The sequence below is a fragment of the Mustela nivalis genome (assembly GCF_964662115.1).
Source record: "Mustela nivalis genome assembly, chromosome: 12".
NCBI classification, from domain to species: domain Eukaryota; kingdom Metazoa; phylum Chordata; class Mammalia; order Carnivora; family Mustelidae; genus Mustela; species Mustela nivalis.
Window position 1 is genome coordinate 70,241,474 of NC_139031.1, and position 18,306 is coordinate 70,259,779.

At 37.9% G+C, this 18,306-nt stretch overlaps 1 protein-coding gene across 10 annotated transcripts in view; it reads right to left on the reverse strand.

The window, feature by feature from the left end:
• The window catches only part of CDK14 (cyclin dependent kinase 14), a 575,914-nt gene that overhangs the window by 235,236 nt on the left and 322,372 nt on the right, over nucleotides 1-18,306 (reverse strand). For all 10 annotated transcript variants that reach the window (XM_082692298.1, XM_082692296.1, XM_082692295.1 and 7 more), the window contains one exon: nucleotides 6,064-6,184. In XM_082692298.1, coding sequence (XP_082548424.1) covers nucleotides 6,064-6,184 — 121 coding nt within the window. The remainder of the gene's footprint in view (nucleotides 1-6,063; nucleotides 6,185-18,306) is intronic.

Here is an 18,306-nt window from a genome sequence, read left to right on the forward strand (position 1 = left end):
GTGGATAGCCATTAACTTTGTCAACTTTGATAAAAATAGGGAAATTTTAATTTATTTTTAAAATAGTCAGTAGTGAAGACTACACATAGTACCTCATTTTATATATTATTATTCAGTTAAATTATCACTTTTAAGTGACCGCACATAACCATTAAAAACACACATACACTGTTTCTCTCATAAACATACACTGATGAACAAAGAGGGGATGTAAAAACCATAACCATGCTAAGCTTTTGATAGAAAAATAGAACTGGTCCCTCTGCACACCAAAGCCACTGCTAAATTCAACACTTTGGCAGCCACTCTATAATACCATAATAATCTAACACTTAAGACTTGTACTTTTGGAGATAATTCATCATTAAGAAATGTAATAGAAGTTTTCTACTTAGGAATCATGAGTTTGCAGCCAGCAGTCCTTAGGTTTGAATTAAGCACTCAAACGTATTAATGATCTTCTGACTACTAGTATTTAACAAATTATTGCTCTAGTGCTTTATGAGAAAGATGGCCACATGCCACAGTTAAGTCTCTATTTTTCACCTGCTGCCCTAGCAGAATAACTATTAACTTTCAAAAGTATCCTGGTATGGATCCTATACTACACGGTCTTCCTAATTTAAGGGACTCTAGTAGTAGAAATAGGCTCAGAAACTACAGTTGCCTCATGAGCTCAGCTTTCAACCACCTAGATGCCTGTCTGACTATGCCCTGTTCTTTTGTTATGTTCTATTGTATCATCAGTGGCTACATCAGTGTCATTGGGTCATGTATTATGTAAGCAAGTATTATTTGAATTCTCAAGAGCTCTTAAAGAGCTGTTACCTTGGACAGTGACTGATTTGAATCCTCTTTGGTCTTATGAACCGATTAGTAAGAAAATGTGTAAATAATGTTGACAGATAGATGAATTTATGTAGCTCCTGCACTCAAATTCTCATTCTTATTACCATTCTTTTTGAATGTATACAGTTTTTTAAGATTTACTCATTTATTAGAGAGAGAGAAGGAGAAAGAGAGAGTAGTGGGGAGGGGCAGAGGGAGAGGGAGAAAAAGTCTTCAGTAGACTCCATACTGAGTATGGAGCCTGACGCAGGGCTCGATCTCAGGACCCTGAGATCATGATCTGAGCCAGGCACCCAACTGACTGTGCCATCCGGGTGTCCCACTACCACTCTTTCTAAAGTGGATTCATTCATTTTAGTAGGAGTGGTAAATGAGTAATGGTGAGTTTGGAAAATACATGCCAGCATCGATACAGGTCTCGTGAAAATGGATTCAATCCAGTGATTCACATTTTAAGTTTATTTCAAAGAAATTCCTCCTTGAATAAAGTTACATGCAAAACCACATGACACAGAACACTGACATGAGTGGAGAAAGGCAGTCCATAAACCAGCTGAGGGAGAGTGAAAGCCACCTACTTTATTCGAAGCACATAAAGGATCCAAAATGACTCAGAGCATAACCTAAATTAGAAAAATGGAATTTTACCATATTTGTGTTTCAGAATCACTTTATTGGTAAAACAAAAACCAATTTCTTAGAAATCATCTTAAGAAGAGATTATGTAAAGAAAGGGCTTTGCAATGAGTTAGCCCTAAGTTTGCATGTTATCTCTATTTACTAACTAAATGAACTTTACTATCTTACTTAGTCTCTCTGTGTTTTGTTTTCTTCCACCGCATCATGGTGCACTAGGATAGTAATTAACATGTAAAAGACAAAAATGCAGAATAGAAACTTAGAGTACAGTTTGTGTCCAATAAGATATCTATTATTGTTACTATTATGATTACTATTTCTTAGACTCAATTACTATTATTTCTGTCACTTAGTTTCTCAACACAGGACCTCATATAGAACAAATTTATCTTCAGGGTGGGCACTCTAGTAGAACTTCTTTATGATTCTCTCTCTTAAAGCACTGGAAAACAAACCCGAGTCCTAGGAAGTCCTTATTTTATTTCATAAATTTCCTTGGTTCAGGAGCAGTCATTAAGGATGATGGCAGAACTCCATACATTGCCAATATGTATGGTGATTAGTCTTATTTAATAAAAATCAATGCTACACAGCCTTATAATACTCAATAAATAGGCAATTTCTTCTCTGATCTATGCAAAATCAATTTAGAGACAGACATTTTTCTATATATCAAGACTGGTATGGAAATTTTTTTCTAATCACCCAGCTGCTACAATGTTAAATAAATTAATTTTAATCTTAAATCAGAGATGTAATAGAGAAAAGGATGATTTAATATGCAATCTCATTATATTTGACAGGCTTATTTATAAATGATTTGCCCCACATTTTGACAAGCATAGTTAATATGTTAATTAGCTTTTAAAAAGATGATGAAAGGAAGAAACGGGTGCGCTCTCGTTCTTCACACGTTGTGTTGGGGAACACTGTCACTGATGCCACAAGGTAGAGCCACAGACATCGTGGCCCCAGAAGCACTGTGATGTTGATGAGATACTATTATTTATTAGCTACATTAGTCACCATATGTTAAAAATTAATTCCTTAAAATAAAATAATCCCAAGTGACCTTCCACTTTAGAAAACAAATGCCACTCTAAACACGTTTATGAGCTTCTGTAAAGAAACCTAAAGCTTATTTACAGCAATAACATCCACAGCTACAGCATAACTCCCCAACAGGGGAGGAACTACACAGATAAGCTGCTTTTCACGCTGGCACTTCTTATAATGTGGTTCTCAGTCCTTCACAAGCCTTTTGGTTTAGAAGCTTAAAGATGATTTCTTATGCCTTGACTTTGAAGAGTTATAAAATCCAAGAATTAAGAGAAGTTATATATGAGACAATGTCCAATTTGATTCCTCTGCTTAAATCCTTCCTCAAGGAGGGAGACAAAAGTATCAAAACCTAGGTTTCCTGCTGAGTTCTCTGACTGCACATTTGTTTCCACACTGCCATGGTGCTGGAGACCTAGAGCAGTAAATCATCTCATGGAGCGCTCTGATTTTCCATCACTTGCTGCCAATGTTAATGCATATGTGTCTTCATTAATATTTTTATTGCCTCTGGCTATTTAAACAGAAAACTGGGAAATGTAACACTGTGTAGGGATCGTTAGGTTTTAGTTACTACCCTACTGCCCCAGGATGGTAAATGAACTGTAAAAATAGCCTGAACCCACTTCCACCTGCCTCCCCGCTATTGTCCGTGCATTCATATTTGCACTTCTCCTTGGTGCAGCTGAGCCATGACTCAATTACAGTCCCATGTCTCGTTCTGTGAATACCCAGCATCGATGTCATAGATTATGCAAAAATCAGTGCCCTGTGAACTTCTAACTGAAAATATATATATATTTTCTAGGACTTATAGAATAATAACAAAATGGCTTTTAGAAAATGGCTTGGGATGAAATTACAGTCAGAATGACAGGCACAGCGTAGACATAACTCAGATTTTAGGGCTTGAAAATGGAAAGCCAATAAGCATGGGAACTGCTCAAACACAACACATTTACTATTTGGTTTTGGCAATGAATAACCTTGGCATGCAGACAAAAGGGCATTCGGGGTCTTCTATTTTGTATCAGTTTTCCTCCCTTCCACTTAAATAATAGTCTTCTTCTTATGCTTTATTATGTCTCTGTTTAAAGCAAATTGGCAGAAAGAACCCAAGCCTTCTTCAAGAGGATGAACACACACACACATACACACACACACACACACACACACACACGTGCACATGCAGACACATGTGAAAGAAAAAAAGGGTGGGTGGGTAGAAATCAAATACCATGTATCAGAAACAGACATATCAGCAAGTCATAATCCATGTGGTTCTTTGTACTTTAAAGAGCACTTTTAAAGGTTTGGAAAAAATTAGCCACTAGTGTATAAAAAACAGCTTCTTCCGATTATGAGTGTAGAGACTTAACTGGACTGCCAAGCACTAAAAGACGAAACTGGCTCCAAGCCACAAATATTTCCAAACTATGTTCTATTAGCAGAGTCCTTAACTGACCTCATTGAAAGGCAACCTAGAATTTTCATACTCAAAAAATTAAAACGTTCCATAACTCAAGAATATTAACTAATGATTAACTAATGATTATAACTCAAGAATATTAACTAATGATTATTGATATAATGATCAACTGTAAGACAGGAACAACAAAGGGAATGAGAAAGACAGTATCTGATATCCTGATAACTGACGTTTATTTCCAACCTTTTCCTCCATTATGACTAATGATCAAAATACTTCTTTTGCCCAAGCCTCTGCCTAGTCTTGGGGAAAAATATTTTGTATAAACAACCATCCTAAAAGAAAAAAAAAAAGTATGATGAAAAAATGAATTGGCTCAGCTTCTTAATGATAGATGGTCAGCTTTATTCTCAGTGTTTTGGAATATGCATTAACTTTGTATTAAATTTATTATGAGGCATTACAAAATTTATGACCATAGATTTTAGGCTGTTTAGTGACCCAGATTCTTTTATAGCTCTATTGAAAGCTACAGATCTACACCCCATAAAAATAAATATATCCATGTGTACATAAAATGTTGCATATATTTTCAGTGGCTTCACAGATTCTGAAATCCTATTCGGCTGTGGGGGAGGGGAGGGCTATGAAGGGGTGGAGAGGGGAGGGGTTGCTGGAGCCTAAATTAAGAAAATCTACACTGTGCCCTACATCACAAGGAACTTGATTGTTTTCTTACTGTAAAATGTTTGGATCAAAAACATCAGGAAAGATGCCAGGCCTCATTACAGCCTAATTTACTAAAAGCCAAGATTACTGAGGGAAAAACAGTGAAGTAAGTACTCGGCAGGAAGATAAACAACGCAGGCTGAAGTTTTATAGAGGTCATAAACGTTGTAAGAACATGTAACTGAATTTCATACACGGGAGCATAACCATTCATGGAAGATGATTCCTATGATAAAACAGCACAAGTGCAATGTGATTTGTTTCACTTTGAACACAACCCTGAGTCTAGAAAGGGGATTTTTCTATTAATAGAGGACATTTTCGAGTCTCTAGAAGACTTTCCTGAGTACTAAAAGATTATTCCCTTATTTGATTATCTGATTTAGATCACATTAGATTAGAAACTCATTATACTTTATACTTTAAGATTTTTAAAAATTATTTATTTGAGAGAGAGAGAGAGAGCAAGAGCACAAGTGGCAGGGAGGGGCAGAGGGAGAGAAAGAAGCAGACTCCCCACTGAGCAGCGAACCTGACACAAGGCTTGATCCCAGGACCCTGGGATCATGATCTAAGCCAAAGGCAGACTTTTAACCCACTGAACCACCCAGGCACTCTGGGAACTCATTATACCTTATAAATAAAAATTATGCATTAAATCTTGTCAGTCTTTGGGCCTCCTAAACAGGTTTTATTTTAAATTAATTTATTATTATTTTTTTATAAACATATAATATATTTTTATCCCCAGGGGTACAGGTCTGTGAATCGCCAGGTTTACACACTTCACAGCACTCACCATAGCAGGTTTTTAAGTTTTGCGAAACCACCATGTGAAACTGAGACTCTACTGAAATTTAACTTACGTGATATTTCTAAAAAGTAATTGTTTTGTTTCATTTGGAATGATTTGTACCAAGTTCTCAAGAGTGTACTACATCAAATCTAGTGACTAACAGTTACACCAAATTTTTAGACTACTTAATCTGAGCTTTGTTGTTGACTGGAAACATGCTTCCTACTATTTCCAATCCACGCTGCTGTTTGGAGATACATGCCTCCTTGTTACAAAACACAGCTACGAATTAAGACCCTCAGGGAGAAAAATCGCTGTACTGACAGAAAAGTATCTCCGCCCCTGTCCATCAAGAACGATTCCCAGACACCATGTGCAAGGGAGCCTCTGATTACGGAATATTCCCAATCATGTTTTTTAAAAAAATCCCGCAATTCTGCCACACACAGGCCAACACTCCTGAACCATTAATCTTCATTCAAACTGTTAGAATGTTTGTCTAGGCATGACCCAGACTGCGCATTACAGATAAATTAGCTAGAGTAAATCTTCCATTTCTCACCACATGTCAAGGCAGGTGGAATATTCTGTCGAGCCCAGGAGGACATCTGGAGGTCTGTACCACAAGGTAACTACTTCATTGGAGTATGTGTGGCTAGGGACAGATTTTGCTCTTGCAAGACCTGTAGATTAAAGGAAACACAAAGAAGTTTAATAGGCATTAATAAGACAAGGAAATTTTAATTTGAAGGCTCACAGTTTTAAAAGGTCAAACATGACACTGTAATACAGAATCACAAATGCAATGTTGAGATTACTAGAAAGGCTGGGGAAAGTATATTGCTGCCTACGTGTTTCAAATAATGTTAGTAACCAATAATCACTTATATTTCCTAATCAAGCATCATAAATCTGATAAAATTCCAGAAAAGCTTCAAACAAACAATTCATCAACTATTAGACATTACTCAGAAGCTTAGAAATCTCCTGGACTTTCCGAAGAAGTTTCATGGAACCTTAGTTTTAGGGGTTTTAAGTAAGTATTTTGAGAAAAGATTCCAATGTCAAATAATTTTGGGAAAAGATGGTTTAAAAAGTTAAAACAGGTCTTCATCCTGTGAGGCTTCTTAGTGCCCTTCATTTTTCTAATATGCATTATGAATCTGAAAGAAGAGAATAAGATGTTTTTCTCAAAGGGCTGTCCCCAAACTACTTTTCCTTTCAGTGGTCTGTCAAATACTTACTGGAAAATGTTCAGGAAACTCTATTTGAAAACCACCTACATAAATAACGATAAAGGAAGAGTTAAGTTTGGAACATAGAGATGATGATGTTTTCTAAGAACTTTAAAAATGAGAAAATGGTCACAGTAATATGTTAAGTGAAGAATTATGTTTGTTCAGTTTGACCTCATAGCAGTAAGTACTTTAGCATAGAAAAAAGACTGGCGGGAACTATCTGAATGTCTTCAGTGGTTAGCCCTGGAAAATGGGATTATCCAGTTTTGGGTTTTTCTTTTGTTGCTGCTGTTGTTTTCGGGAGGGGTACAGAAGAAGAGGGAGAGAGAGAGTCTTAAGAAGGTCCCACGCCCAGCATTAGCAGGAGGCAGGGCTTGATCTCATGACCCTGCGATCATGATCTAAGCCAAAATCAAAACTTGGATGCGTAACTGACTGAGCCACCCAGCCACCCCTCCAGCTTTTTTTTTTTTTTCTTTACTAAATACATTTTTCAAGGTTTTTTTCCCCCAAGTTTTCTACAATGAATATGTAACTTCTTTTAAAAATCACAAAATCTATAGATGTCCTTTCTCAAAAGAAAAAAAAATCCATGTGATAGCTTTCTATATGGGCATGTTCATTAATAACAAGTGAAAACCGTTATTTATCACTGTGAGGCTCAAAGCACATATAACATTTTTATAATAAATGTACCATAACACATTCATTTTAATGTTGATTATTTATATTTTTATGTTACTATTTAGGAACATGATTTTTCTGCTGTTTATTAAACACTGGATACTCCCTTTACTGTATTATATGAAAATGCTAAAATTAATAGGACAGCTGACAAGACCAATAATTTCTAATTAATTCAACTACGGTTATAGTAACTCATTTTTTTCTACAATTCAGTTTTTATAATAATACAATGGTATACTGGGGTGCCTGGGTGGCTCAGTCCTTAGGCATCTGCCTTCAGCTCAGTGATGATCCCAGGGTCCTGGGATCTAGCCCCACAATGGGCTCCCTGCTTGGTGGGAGGCCTGCTTCTCCTACTCCCACTCCTTCTGCTTGTGTTCCCTCTCTTGCTGTGTCTCTCTTTGTCAATAAATAAATAAAATCTTAAAAAAATATAATGGTATATTATAAATTGGCTAATGTTGATAAGTATTCAATATTAAAACACAGACTATATACAAACATACATACATATATATATGGTACCCAACTTTTCTGCACCTGAATGGAACAACTATTTTTTTTTAAATATTTTATTTATTTGTTTGACAGAGACAGCAAGAGAGGGAATACAAGCAGGGGGAGTGGGAGGGGGAGAAGCAGGCTCCCCGCTGAGCAGGGAGCCCAATGCAGGGCTTGATCCCAGGCAGGACCCAGGGATCATGACCTGAGCCAAAGGCAGACGCTTAATGAGTGAGCCAACCAGGTGCCCCGGAACAACTACTTTTAATAACAGATTTACATAGTAACCTCCACTTTTCTCTACAAAGTTTTAACCTACCTACATTCAGGTAAAACTGCACAAGAGGTAGGACAATTAGATGGTAAAGTGTTTTCAGAATTTAATAATTCCATCAAAAGATTTAGTTCCTCAAATGAGCATGTTTCTATACAGAGACCATAGAGCTAAGAACAAGTCCTTGAAATGGGTTCTGACTTGTTCTATATGCTCTCATCAAGTGAAATGCGATGCCAAAAACATTGAGGCTGGATCCCTCGGCTCCTCTAAGACCCTCTTGACAGAAAACTAGGCTAGAAGAAGGAGAGAATGAAAAAACTGAGATCTTTGACAGTTCAGAAGACCAGGCTAATTAAAGAAACCTGTGGTATTTCCAGGTTGGTGTTTTTGTTTTTGTTTTTGTTTTTTGGTATTTCCAGTTTTAAAGAGAGAATAAGACCTCAAAATAACCTAGAAACAGTATAAGTCTAAATAATTATATGATTTCAGATCAAGTATGTTTACTATGAATATAAGTTTGTAAAAGTGGTTAAATATGAAAAACATAAAAAGGCAAAGTTCTTTGTTTCCATTATTCTCCCCCTTCTCACAAGTTTAGGTGAAGGACTACCCAAACACCGCTGACATGGGTCATGTAGCTCCCAAATAAAGAGTGAAAATGAGCTTGTAATATCTAACTTTTTAAGGTGTTGTTTTTAAATGGTCTGCATATTAATGTGTCATATTGAAGAATCTTATTATATTTTAAAAACACACTCCTCTGCATTGCTTGAGAAAAACTCTTCTACCACCTCACTTTAATATAATTTAGAAATTTTCTTGTGGAAGGTGTCCTATATGATGATAAACAAAAGGCTTTCATCTTAAAAATATGTCTGTTCAGTTAAAAAGATATACAGATCCCAAAATTTTTCAGGGAGGAAACAAATTATTAAAATGAAGAATAGGGTCATCTGGGTGGCTCAGTGGGTTAAAGCCTCTGCCTTCCGCTCAGGTCATGATCTTAGGGTCCTGGGATTAAGCCCAGCATCGGGCTCTCTGCTCAGCAGGGAGCCTGCTTCCTCCTCTCTCTGCCTGCTTCTCTGCCTACTTGTGATCTTTGTCTGTCAAATAAATAAATAAAATCTCAAAAAAAAAAAAGAATTAAAAAAAGGGTATACCCTGAAGTCGGAATATATAACAATATTTTTAATAAATATTTTTGGTAAAGATATCGCCATGTATTTACAGTCATGCATCAAAACACACTTACTCATGCAGAATATATTAAACTGCATCCTCCAGCTGAAGGAAAAACTATAGGACAGGATTAATTAGCACAGCATGTGTGAAAGCTTTCTTTCTCTGTTCCCTGTCAGTTGCTATGGTTACACTACAGGAAGAGAGCTACACCACCTTTTAAAAAGGATGAAGTTCATGGGTTATTGTCAAAACTTCTTATATTATGCTTAGTTTGAATTAAAAGTCAAAAAGCAAAGTGTAATGCTCAACAGATGAGTACAGTTATTTGCACAATACCACTTTAGCTGAGTGTGTGCCTACGAAAGGGTGCATGTTCCTACGGGCACTTAAAATGGCTTACAGAACAATCCAGAGTATCCCACTTTAACACATTATCATTTCTAACTCATGAGAAACCCTAGACGAGAGTAAAAAGTCCTGCTGTTCAAAGCCTACTGCCAGTTATTCCACGTTGGGCAACCTTGATACTAGCTAGCACAAAAGAATTTTAGACTTCCAGATGAGTTAAACTTTATAATTAACTTCTTACCCAATGAAAAAATCCCTTTATATTATCTCTATAACATGGTGATCCCAACATCGGCTACCACCCTGAGCCTGGTTTTACCCTCTGGCGGGGCACAAAATAAATCGTGTGATAATGCTTCCAAAATTCTACCTCAACAGACTAGTAGTTGATTAGCATCAACCAATGGACACCCTTCAGGCCTTATCTAACAGTTCTGAAAGCTGCAATGGACACTGCTGGCTACTCCTCTTCTTCTAAATTTATTCCTTTGACCTCAGATAGGGAGTGGCGTGGTCTCCTGGGATCTTCCCCCATCTGCCCTTAACTGCTGGTTTTGTCAAGGATTATCAAGTCAAAAGTCAAACCAGTGCTTTCACAAATATGTATAACGAACGGTGGCTAATGCCATGTTTTGATGTCATCCACAGGTGATTTCTCACAACATCTAATCTCCAACTTCCATCTGTCACAGGTTTCAGATCTGGAACTATCCCATTCCTCACTAGGCATAGGCATAAAGATATCCTATGGACACTCAACATGACCCCAACCACAAGTGCCTACAGCCATCTGCATGTCAGTACAGGAAATGCGCTATGAGTCCAGGAGTAAATGCATTTCACTAGTAAATTGTTTCAGTTTCCAAAAACAGGAAACTTTCTCTTAGCTGTATACAGATACATGTTAGATTTTATATTCCACGCACACTGCACACCTCATTACTCTTTCAAATTCCAATGTATCCCTTGCGCATGTGGTAAGATTGGCTAGGGATTGAGTAGCCTCTAATTTTATGAAGAAAGTTGCTAAACCTAGGACAGGGGTTCAAGAATGATAACTCCCATGTCTCTGCTCAATTCTTTGACCAAAGAATTGAGAAAGAACTGGTAACAATGACTCGTTTCTTTTTAATTAAGTGGAGTAATGGCAAAAGAAAGATGAGCTTGCAAATATCAACTGAAATATGCTATAAAGGCATAGGTTCCACCATATCTCACAGGATGTGCCACTCTTTTGTGTCTGTCAGTAGTTTTGTTTTTATATTACAGCAACTCCCACGTCTTTCTCAACATACCTCATTCCCCAAACTAAACAATCAAAAAAAGAGTGTCTTGCTCTTAATCACAAAATCAGTATTTCTAGGAGAGCAGCTCTTTTCTTCACAACTTGATTCCAAACAGACACGAAATACCTGGGTAATATTTTACCATCTGGCAGTTTAGGCTGGAAAGGAAAAGACTTCTCTATTCTATGAGCCAGTCCATAGCGTAAGGCATATATATATGCCTCCCTCTGCCCTTTATATATATATATATATATATATATATATATATATATATATATATATATATATAAAACGTAGGCATATATATGCCTATATACATACACACACACACACATACATATATATACATATTTTTTTTTAATTTTCCATAGTCCTGGAAATGGGTCAGAAATGTTTTTTTTTTATATAAATTTTTTAAGGTTTTATTTAAGATTTTATTTATTTATTTGACAGAGAGATCACAAGAAGGCAGAGAAGCAGGCAGAGAGAGAGAGAGGGAAGCAGGCTCCCCACGGAGCAGAGTGCCTGATGCGGGGCTTGATCCCAGGACCCTGGAATCATGACCTGAGCTGAAGGCAGAGGTTAACCCACTGAGCCACCCAGGTACCCCTTTTTCATATAAATTTTTAATGGAGTCCCCTTCCTCCTGGAGGATTTATATTAATATCTTGTGATGTGCTAAAGCAGTCTGAAAATTCTTTACTGCTGCTCCTAGAATGTATCCATCAACAACCATCACACAAAACAAAAAGTATTTGCTTCTGGTGTCCTCCAGAGTTCTGGCTTCAACCTCTTCCCTTTGTACTTGACGACATTTCTTGGGTGATATTATTTACTCCCATGGCTTTGTACTCTCTGTAAGCTAATGATCTCAAATAAATACCTCTAGCATCAATCTTCCCCTAAAACTTTAGATTTCTATTTTTAAAAAGTACACTTCATCTTACATGGGTATCACAAACATTTTTCCTGCCCTTAATTCTCCAACTAATGTTTTCTCTTCCCATGTTCTAGAACTCACCACTAAACATCAGCATCGGGGCTGCTGGGTGGCTCAGTGGGTTAAGTCTCTGCCTTCAGCTCGGGTCATGATCTCAGGGTCCTGGGATAGACTCCTGCATAGGGCTCTCTGTTCAGCAGGGAGCCTGCTTCCCCCTCTCTCTGCCTGCCTCTCTTTGTACTTGTGATCTCTCTCTCTCTCTGTCAAATAAATAAATAAATAAAACTTAAAAAAAAAAAAGTATAAACATCAGCATCCATTCATTCACCAAAACCAGAAGGCTCATTTCATTGTAGGTTCCTTCCATGTATAAAATTACAAAATTCAACATATTTTACTTTGTAATTTCCCTCTTTTCTTCCTCCTTAGGTACTCCTCATGTCTTGCTGGATTGTTATACAAACCTCAAGTCTGTTCATGGCAAAATTTATGAATTTCAAAATACATCCTAGACAATAATGACCTACACTTGTTGAATTTAATTTAACTGAAAACTAAAATTTGGTTGAAATATTTTTTAATGTGAAAAATAATAAAAGACTTCAATGCTCAATCTTTCTCTATACGCACTATGAAAGCTGGATTTTTCCAATCCCCCTTGCCCATTTTTGCCATCACAGGGAGCAGGAAATGTGGATATTTGAGGGTACTTTCATATATTTAATATCACATGGTATTGCTTAAAGTGGAAAAAAAAGTTTTGGAATTACAATTCTTTCCTTTGATGAAACATCTTTGTTTTCCTTTCCATCCAGATTTCTATTTTAACAGAAGCTAGTCTTTGCAGCATTCCAAAATCCCTTAAGAATGTTTTGATTGGCAACTGTTAGAGTCTTTCAACTGAATAATAATATTCATTGAAGATAAATTCTAATAAAATGAAATTAAGTGCAGAAGGCATTTAAAGATATTAAGGCAGTATTCTATTTTGCTCTGATTTTATTTACTTATCTTTGAATTTTTAAAGTTAATAAGTTATGCCTAATTACTATCTATCGTAAAGGGCATAGATTTTCTTAATCTGCATTTTAAATAACAGAAACAATCATAATATCTTAATACAGACATTCTAAAAAGAAAGAAAATATTCAGAGATGCCTGGATGGCTCAACTGGTTAAGTGTCTGCCTTTGGCTCAGGTCATGACCTCGGGGCCCTGGATCAAGGTGTCCAGCTCCCTGCTCAGTGGGGAGTCTCTCCCTCTGCCGCTGCCGTTCCCCACTGCTCGTGCTCTCTCTCTTGCTCTCAAATAAAGAAGTAAAAAAGACTCCTGACTCCTGAGTCTACCTGCAACTGAGGGTTGTGGAGGTGGACGGGGCGATGGGGTAACTGGGTGATGGGCATTAAGGAGGGAACGTGATAAGAACCGGGTGTTAAATGCAACTAATGGTTCATTGAACATTGTATGAAAAACTAAAGATGCTGGCTAATTTAATTTAAATTTTAAAAAATCTTTGAAAGAAAGAAAGAAAGAAAGAAAATATTCAAATACTTAAATTTCACAAATAGAAAAACTTTATTTTCTATTTTGTATAGAAATTAAAAACAACATACCGCTCTAGGAAATACTTCTTTAAATGAAACAGATCTGATGATGGTAAGACCAATCAGTCAGAATCCTTTGGCTGACTACCATATGAGCGATATGCTGTTATCAGAGCATTAGCCTACATTTTGGAAGACTTGTGACATGAAAAAACTAAATGCCTGATAGTGGTTCTGACACTAACTAGTTAGTTGTGTCTCCTCGATTAAATCATGTAAGCTTGCTTGCTATGTTATGCATAAAATAAAAAGGGCTGAGATCAGATTCCTCAGGTGCCTGTGAGCCAGCTACCTGTCTTTGTAAATAAATTTTGCTGGAACACAGATACACCCATTCATTCACATATCATCTACCACTTTGTGCTCAACGGCAGAGCTGAGTAGTTGGCACAGACTGGGACCCATAGGCTACATTTAGTATCTGGCCCTTTAAGAAAAAGTTTTGCTGATCCATGGATCAGACTAAGGACACTTTGAGTTGTCCAAGTACTAAAACTCAGTGATGCTAAGAAAATACTACTAAAATTAAATGTGTGATGATCATGTAAGCTCCAATTCTTAAAAAGGCCTTTAAGTAAATAATTCTACCTCAGTGAACCCCTCACATCACATCCGCATGCACAGAGAATGTGAAATCATTTCCAGCAGAGTGTGACATCATTTTCACAGCTCACTGGCTTACATTTCGTTTTCTAGTTTCTGCTTCTCATTTAGTGAGACCCATAGTTATTATTCCAATGTGAAATGACAACGCAGTACAGAAAATGAATTTCATAATCTGACTAAATTGGCAATTTTGATGAATGCATATTCATGCTGGTTTTCGCCAAACTTTTATTTTTTAAAATAATTTATTTATTTGAGAGAGAGGCAGACAGACAGACATTGCAGTGAGGAAGGGGCAGAGACAGAGAGAGAGAGTCCCAAGAAGACTCCCCGTTGAGCTCAGAGCCTTAATTTCATGACTCTGAGCTCATGACCTGAGCCAAAACCAAGAGTCGGATGCTCAATTGACTGAGCCACCCAGGCGACCCTTTTCCCCAATTTTTAAAAATTAGAGGTAAAACATACTAAGTTCACCATAAGACTCTCAGTCTTAAATCAAGACATATTATTCAGAACTTTTAGACCATTTGGTTATAAACATGTATTTATATATATACACACCAAATATTCTAAGGGTGTACACTGGTATGTGTTAAAGAAAGATTGTTGAATCATCACAACTATAATTAGGTCAAATTATGTAAAAATAATTATGATTTTATGCCAGAGGTATATCCTTTATGTTTAATAAGAAGCCAATTATAAAAATGACATCATACATATATAACATTTGAAATGACAACATATGCTTCCATTAATTTTTGAGTTTTTAAGGAAAATACAAAATTAAGAGTGTTCCTCTGGAAGGTTTATGAGAAAATCCTTCCCATTTCCTTTCTAAACCACCTAAAACTTTTTTAAAAGTTGTGTGTAGGGGTAATACAATATTTTTACCTGGTCTTACTATAGATAATACTAAAATATGAAAAATCAGTGAATATGCTAGTGTACACCTGATGAGAATTTAATGAGAAGTTACAATCTATTAGGTTTTTACATACATGACATCATTTAGTCATTACAACAACTGAGAAAGTAGTATGATTATTGGTATCCTAATTTAACAGAAAGGAAATGGGTTTATCCCAGGTTACACAGTAGTAAGTAGCTATGCCAGGATGAATACAGGCAGTGCCACTGTATCTCCAGGAAGACTGGGAATCTGGGAACAAATGTGTTCCTGGGCTCCATGCAGATGGAGCGGCAGAGAATGAGTGACTCCCAAGTCCGGAATGGGGGCAGGTCAGCCTGGTGGGAGAGGGAGAGCAAAAGGGTGAAGACAAGAAAGAGAAATGAGGAGAAAACACAAGCTGCTTTTGGGGTGTCTGGGGGGCTCAGCCAGTTAAGCGTCTGCCTTTGGCTCAGGTCATGATCCCGGGGTCCTGGGATTGAGTCCCCCATCAGGCTCCATGCTCAGTGGGGAGTCTGCTTCTCCCTCCCTCTCCCTTTGCCCTTTCACCTGCTCATGCTCTCTCTCTCTCTCTCTCCCAAATAAATACATAAAATCTTTTTTTTTTTAAGACTTATTTATTTATTTATTTGACAGAGAGAAATCACAAGTACACTGAGAGGCAGACAGAGAGAAAGAGAAGGAAGCAGGCTCCCTGCTGAGCAGAGAGCCCGATGCAGGACTCGATCCCAGGACCCTGAGATCATGACCTGAGCCGAAGGCAGCGGCTTAACCCACTGAGCCACCCAGGCGCCCAAATACATAAAATCTTTTAAAGAAAAACACATGCTGGTTTTACTGGAAGGAGGTTCCAAAAATATGAGGAAATGAGAGAACATGACTGATGTTGTGTAGAGAGCCTCACAGAACAATCACACAACAGACCCTCAAGGAAAAGAGAAATTTGGTAAGGAAGTACTCTGGAGAAATGCTCAGAAACCTTTACTTAAGGTCTAACTGCTGGAATGAGAAGAGGTCTCATCTGCTGATTTTTTCTGAAGTGGAAAGCAACTAGTTAGCCAGAGACTTGTAATTTAGAGGGGAATAGTTAAACAAGAAAGAAAGAAAGAAAGAAAGAAAGAAAGAAAGAAAGAAAGAAAGAAAGACGAAGGAAAGAAGGAAGGAGGGAGGGAGGAAAGGAAAGGAAGGAAGAAAGAGGAAAAGAAAGAAAGGGAGAGAGAGAGAAAGAAATGGGGGGAGGGGAGGAAAGAAGGAAGGAGGGAAGAAAAGGAAAGGAGGGAAGGAGTCTGAGGGGGGATATTTATTTTACAGGGCACTGAGGGCTCTGCTTCCCCCCTTTTTTCCCAGAAATCTCAAACTCAGGTGTGATCAAAGCTCATCTGTAGGACATATAATGACACAAGAAAAAACTCTTCCGGGGATGCCTGGGTGGCTCAGCTGGTTAAGCAGTTGCCTTGGGCTCAGGTCCCTTACTGGGCTCCTTGTACAGTGGGAAGCCTGCTTCTTCCTCTGCCTGCTGCTCCTCCTATTTGTGCTCTCTGACAAATAACAAGTAAAATTTTTTTTTATTTTTTATTTTTATTTTTTTTATTTTTATTTTTTTTTTAAAGATTTTACTTTATTTGACAGAGAGAGAGATCACAAGTAGGCAGAGAGGCAGGCAGAGAGAGGAGGAAGCAGGCTCCCTGCTGAGCAGAGAGCCCGATGTGGGACTCGATCCCAGGACCCTGAGATCATGACCTGAGCCGAGGGCAGCGGCTTAATCCACTGAGCCACCCAGGCGCCCGTAAAATTTTTTTTTTAAAAAGCATTTAAAAAGGTGTCCTTTTTTCTGAGGTGTCCTTTACTAACATGAACTTTATTTTTAAAGATTTTATTTATTTATTGGGGAGGGGGGTGGAAAAGCAGAGGAAGAGAGACAAGCACACTCTGTGCTGAGCGTGAGCCCAACACGCAGGGCTCAATCCCACAACCCCAAGATCATGACTTGAGCCGAAGTCAAGCTTAACTAACTGAGCACCCAGTTGCCCTCTGACGTGACTTTAACTGAGAGGTTTTAATGTGTTTACAATACATGTCCAACCAAATCAGTTCAAATTAACGAGCCAATTCAAGGGAAAAAAAGATTTGGGTCAAACTAAATACATACTGTTTTTTAATTTTATGGCTTACGGCTTTTAAATTATGATCCTATTTTTCTGAATTTTCTCCTGTGCTTTTAATTTTTTCTCTTCTCTTATCATACTGTTTGAGCAGAGGTCAAGTTATATCTTGGGGTCTTGGTAAAGACTTGGTTAAAAGCCCCCCACTATTGCTAGCCTGATGGGTTTCACATTTTCAATCATGCCCACAATTTCATAAATAGTCCCTACCTCAAATTCTCCTCTATTGCCCCATTTGAGCTGCCCTTTGTTCCTCTCCAGGATCTCTAATACAAGGACCATACCTGACTCAGGGTATTTGTGTGAATTAAATGAAAAATGCATAGGAAATGCTTCATGGTACACTTGGCTCATACAACACTCACAACATATTGGCTGTCACCATGAACTAAAACACCATCTGATCAGGTCACTTCTCTGCTAAAGAGCTTAATGGGTTCTCTGGAATTTATCCTAAAAGTCCAAAATCGAAAGACCTCCCCTGCTATTACTCCAGCCTTGTTTCTTCCCATTCCTTCCTTTTTATGTTTGAGGCAAATTACCTGTAATTATCTGCTTTCACATCAGCTCCTTTGCACAACATGGTCTCTGATCTTGGAATGCATACATGTCCTTCAAAGTTATACTCTGGCCAAGTCTTCCAGCAGCTTTCCTGACTTGCCCTCCCCTCCCCTCCCTGGTACAGGTAACAAGCCTTGCTCTTCTCTGACTGACTGAAGCCCCGAGGCTGAGTGGACTTGCCAAGTCCTTCACTCACATGTCAGCTGCCCTCCATCCCACACCAGACTGCAGCTTCCCTAAAAGGAGGACCACAGTTCATCTGCTTTTCTTCCAGCTCTTGGCGTGGTGTCTAGCCCACACTGAGTCTACTGTTGCACCGACATATATGTTTAGAACAGCCACCTATCCTCAAGCCCTGAGACAGTGTTCCTGTAGCAGGTGGCAAGTCTTTATTGTCCTGACAAACAGAGAGAATGGCCAATTCACCTGATCCACAGTACCTCTTCTTTCACCTATTTTATACCTTTATACCTTGGGACATTTTGTCAGATCTCAATAGAGTA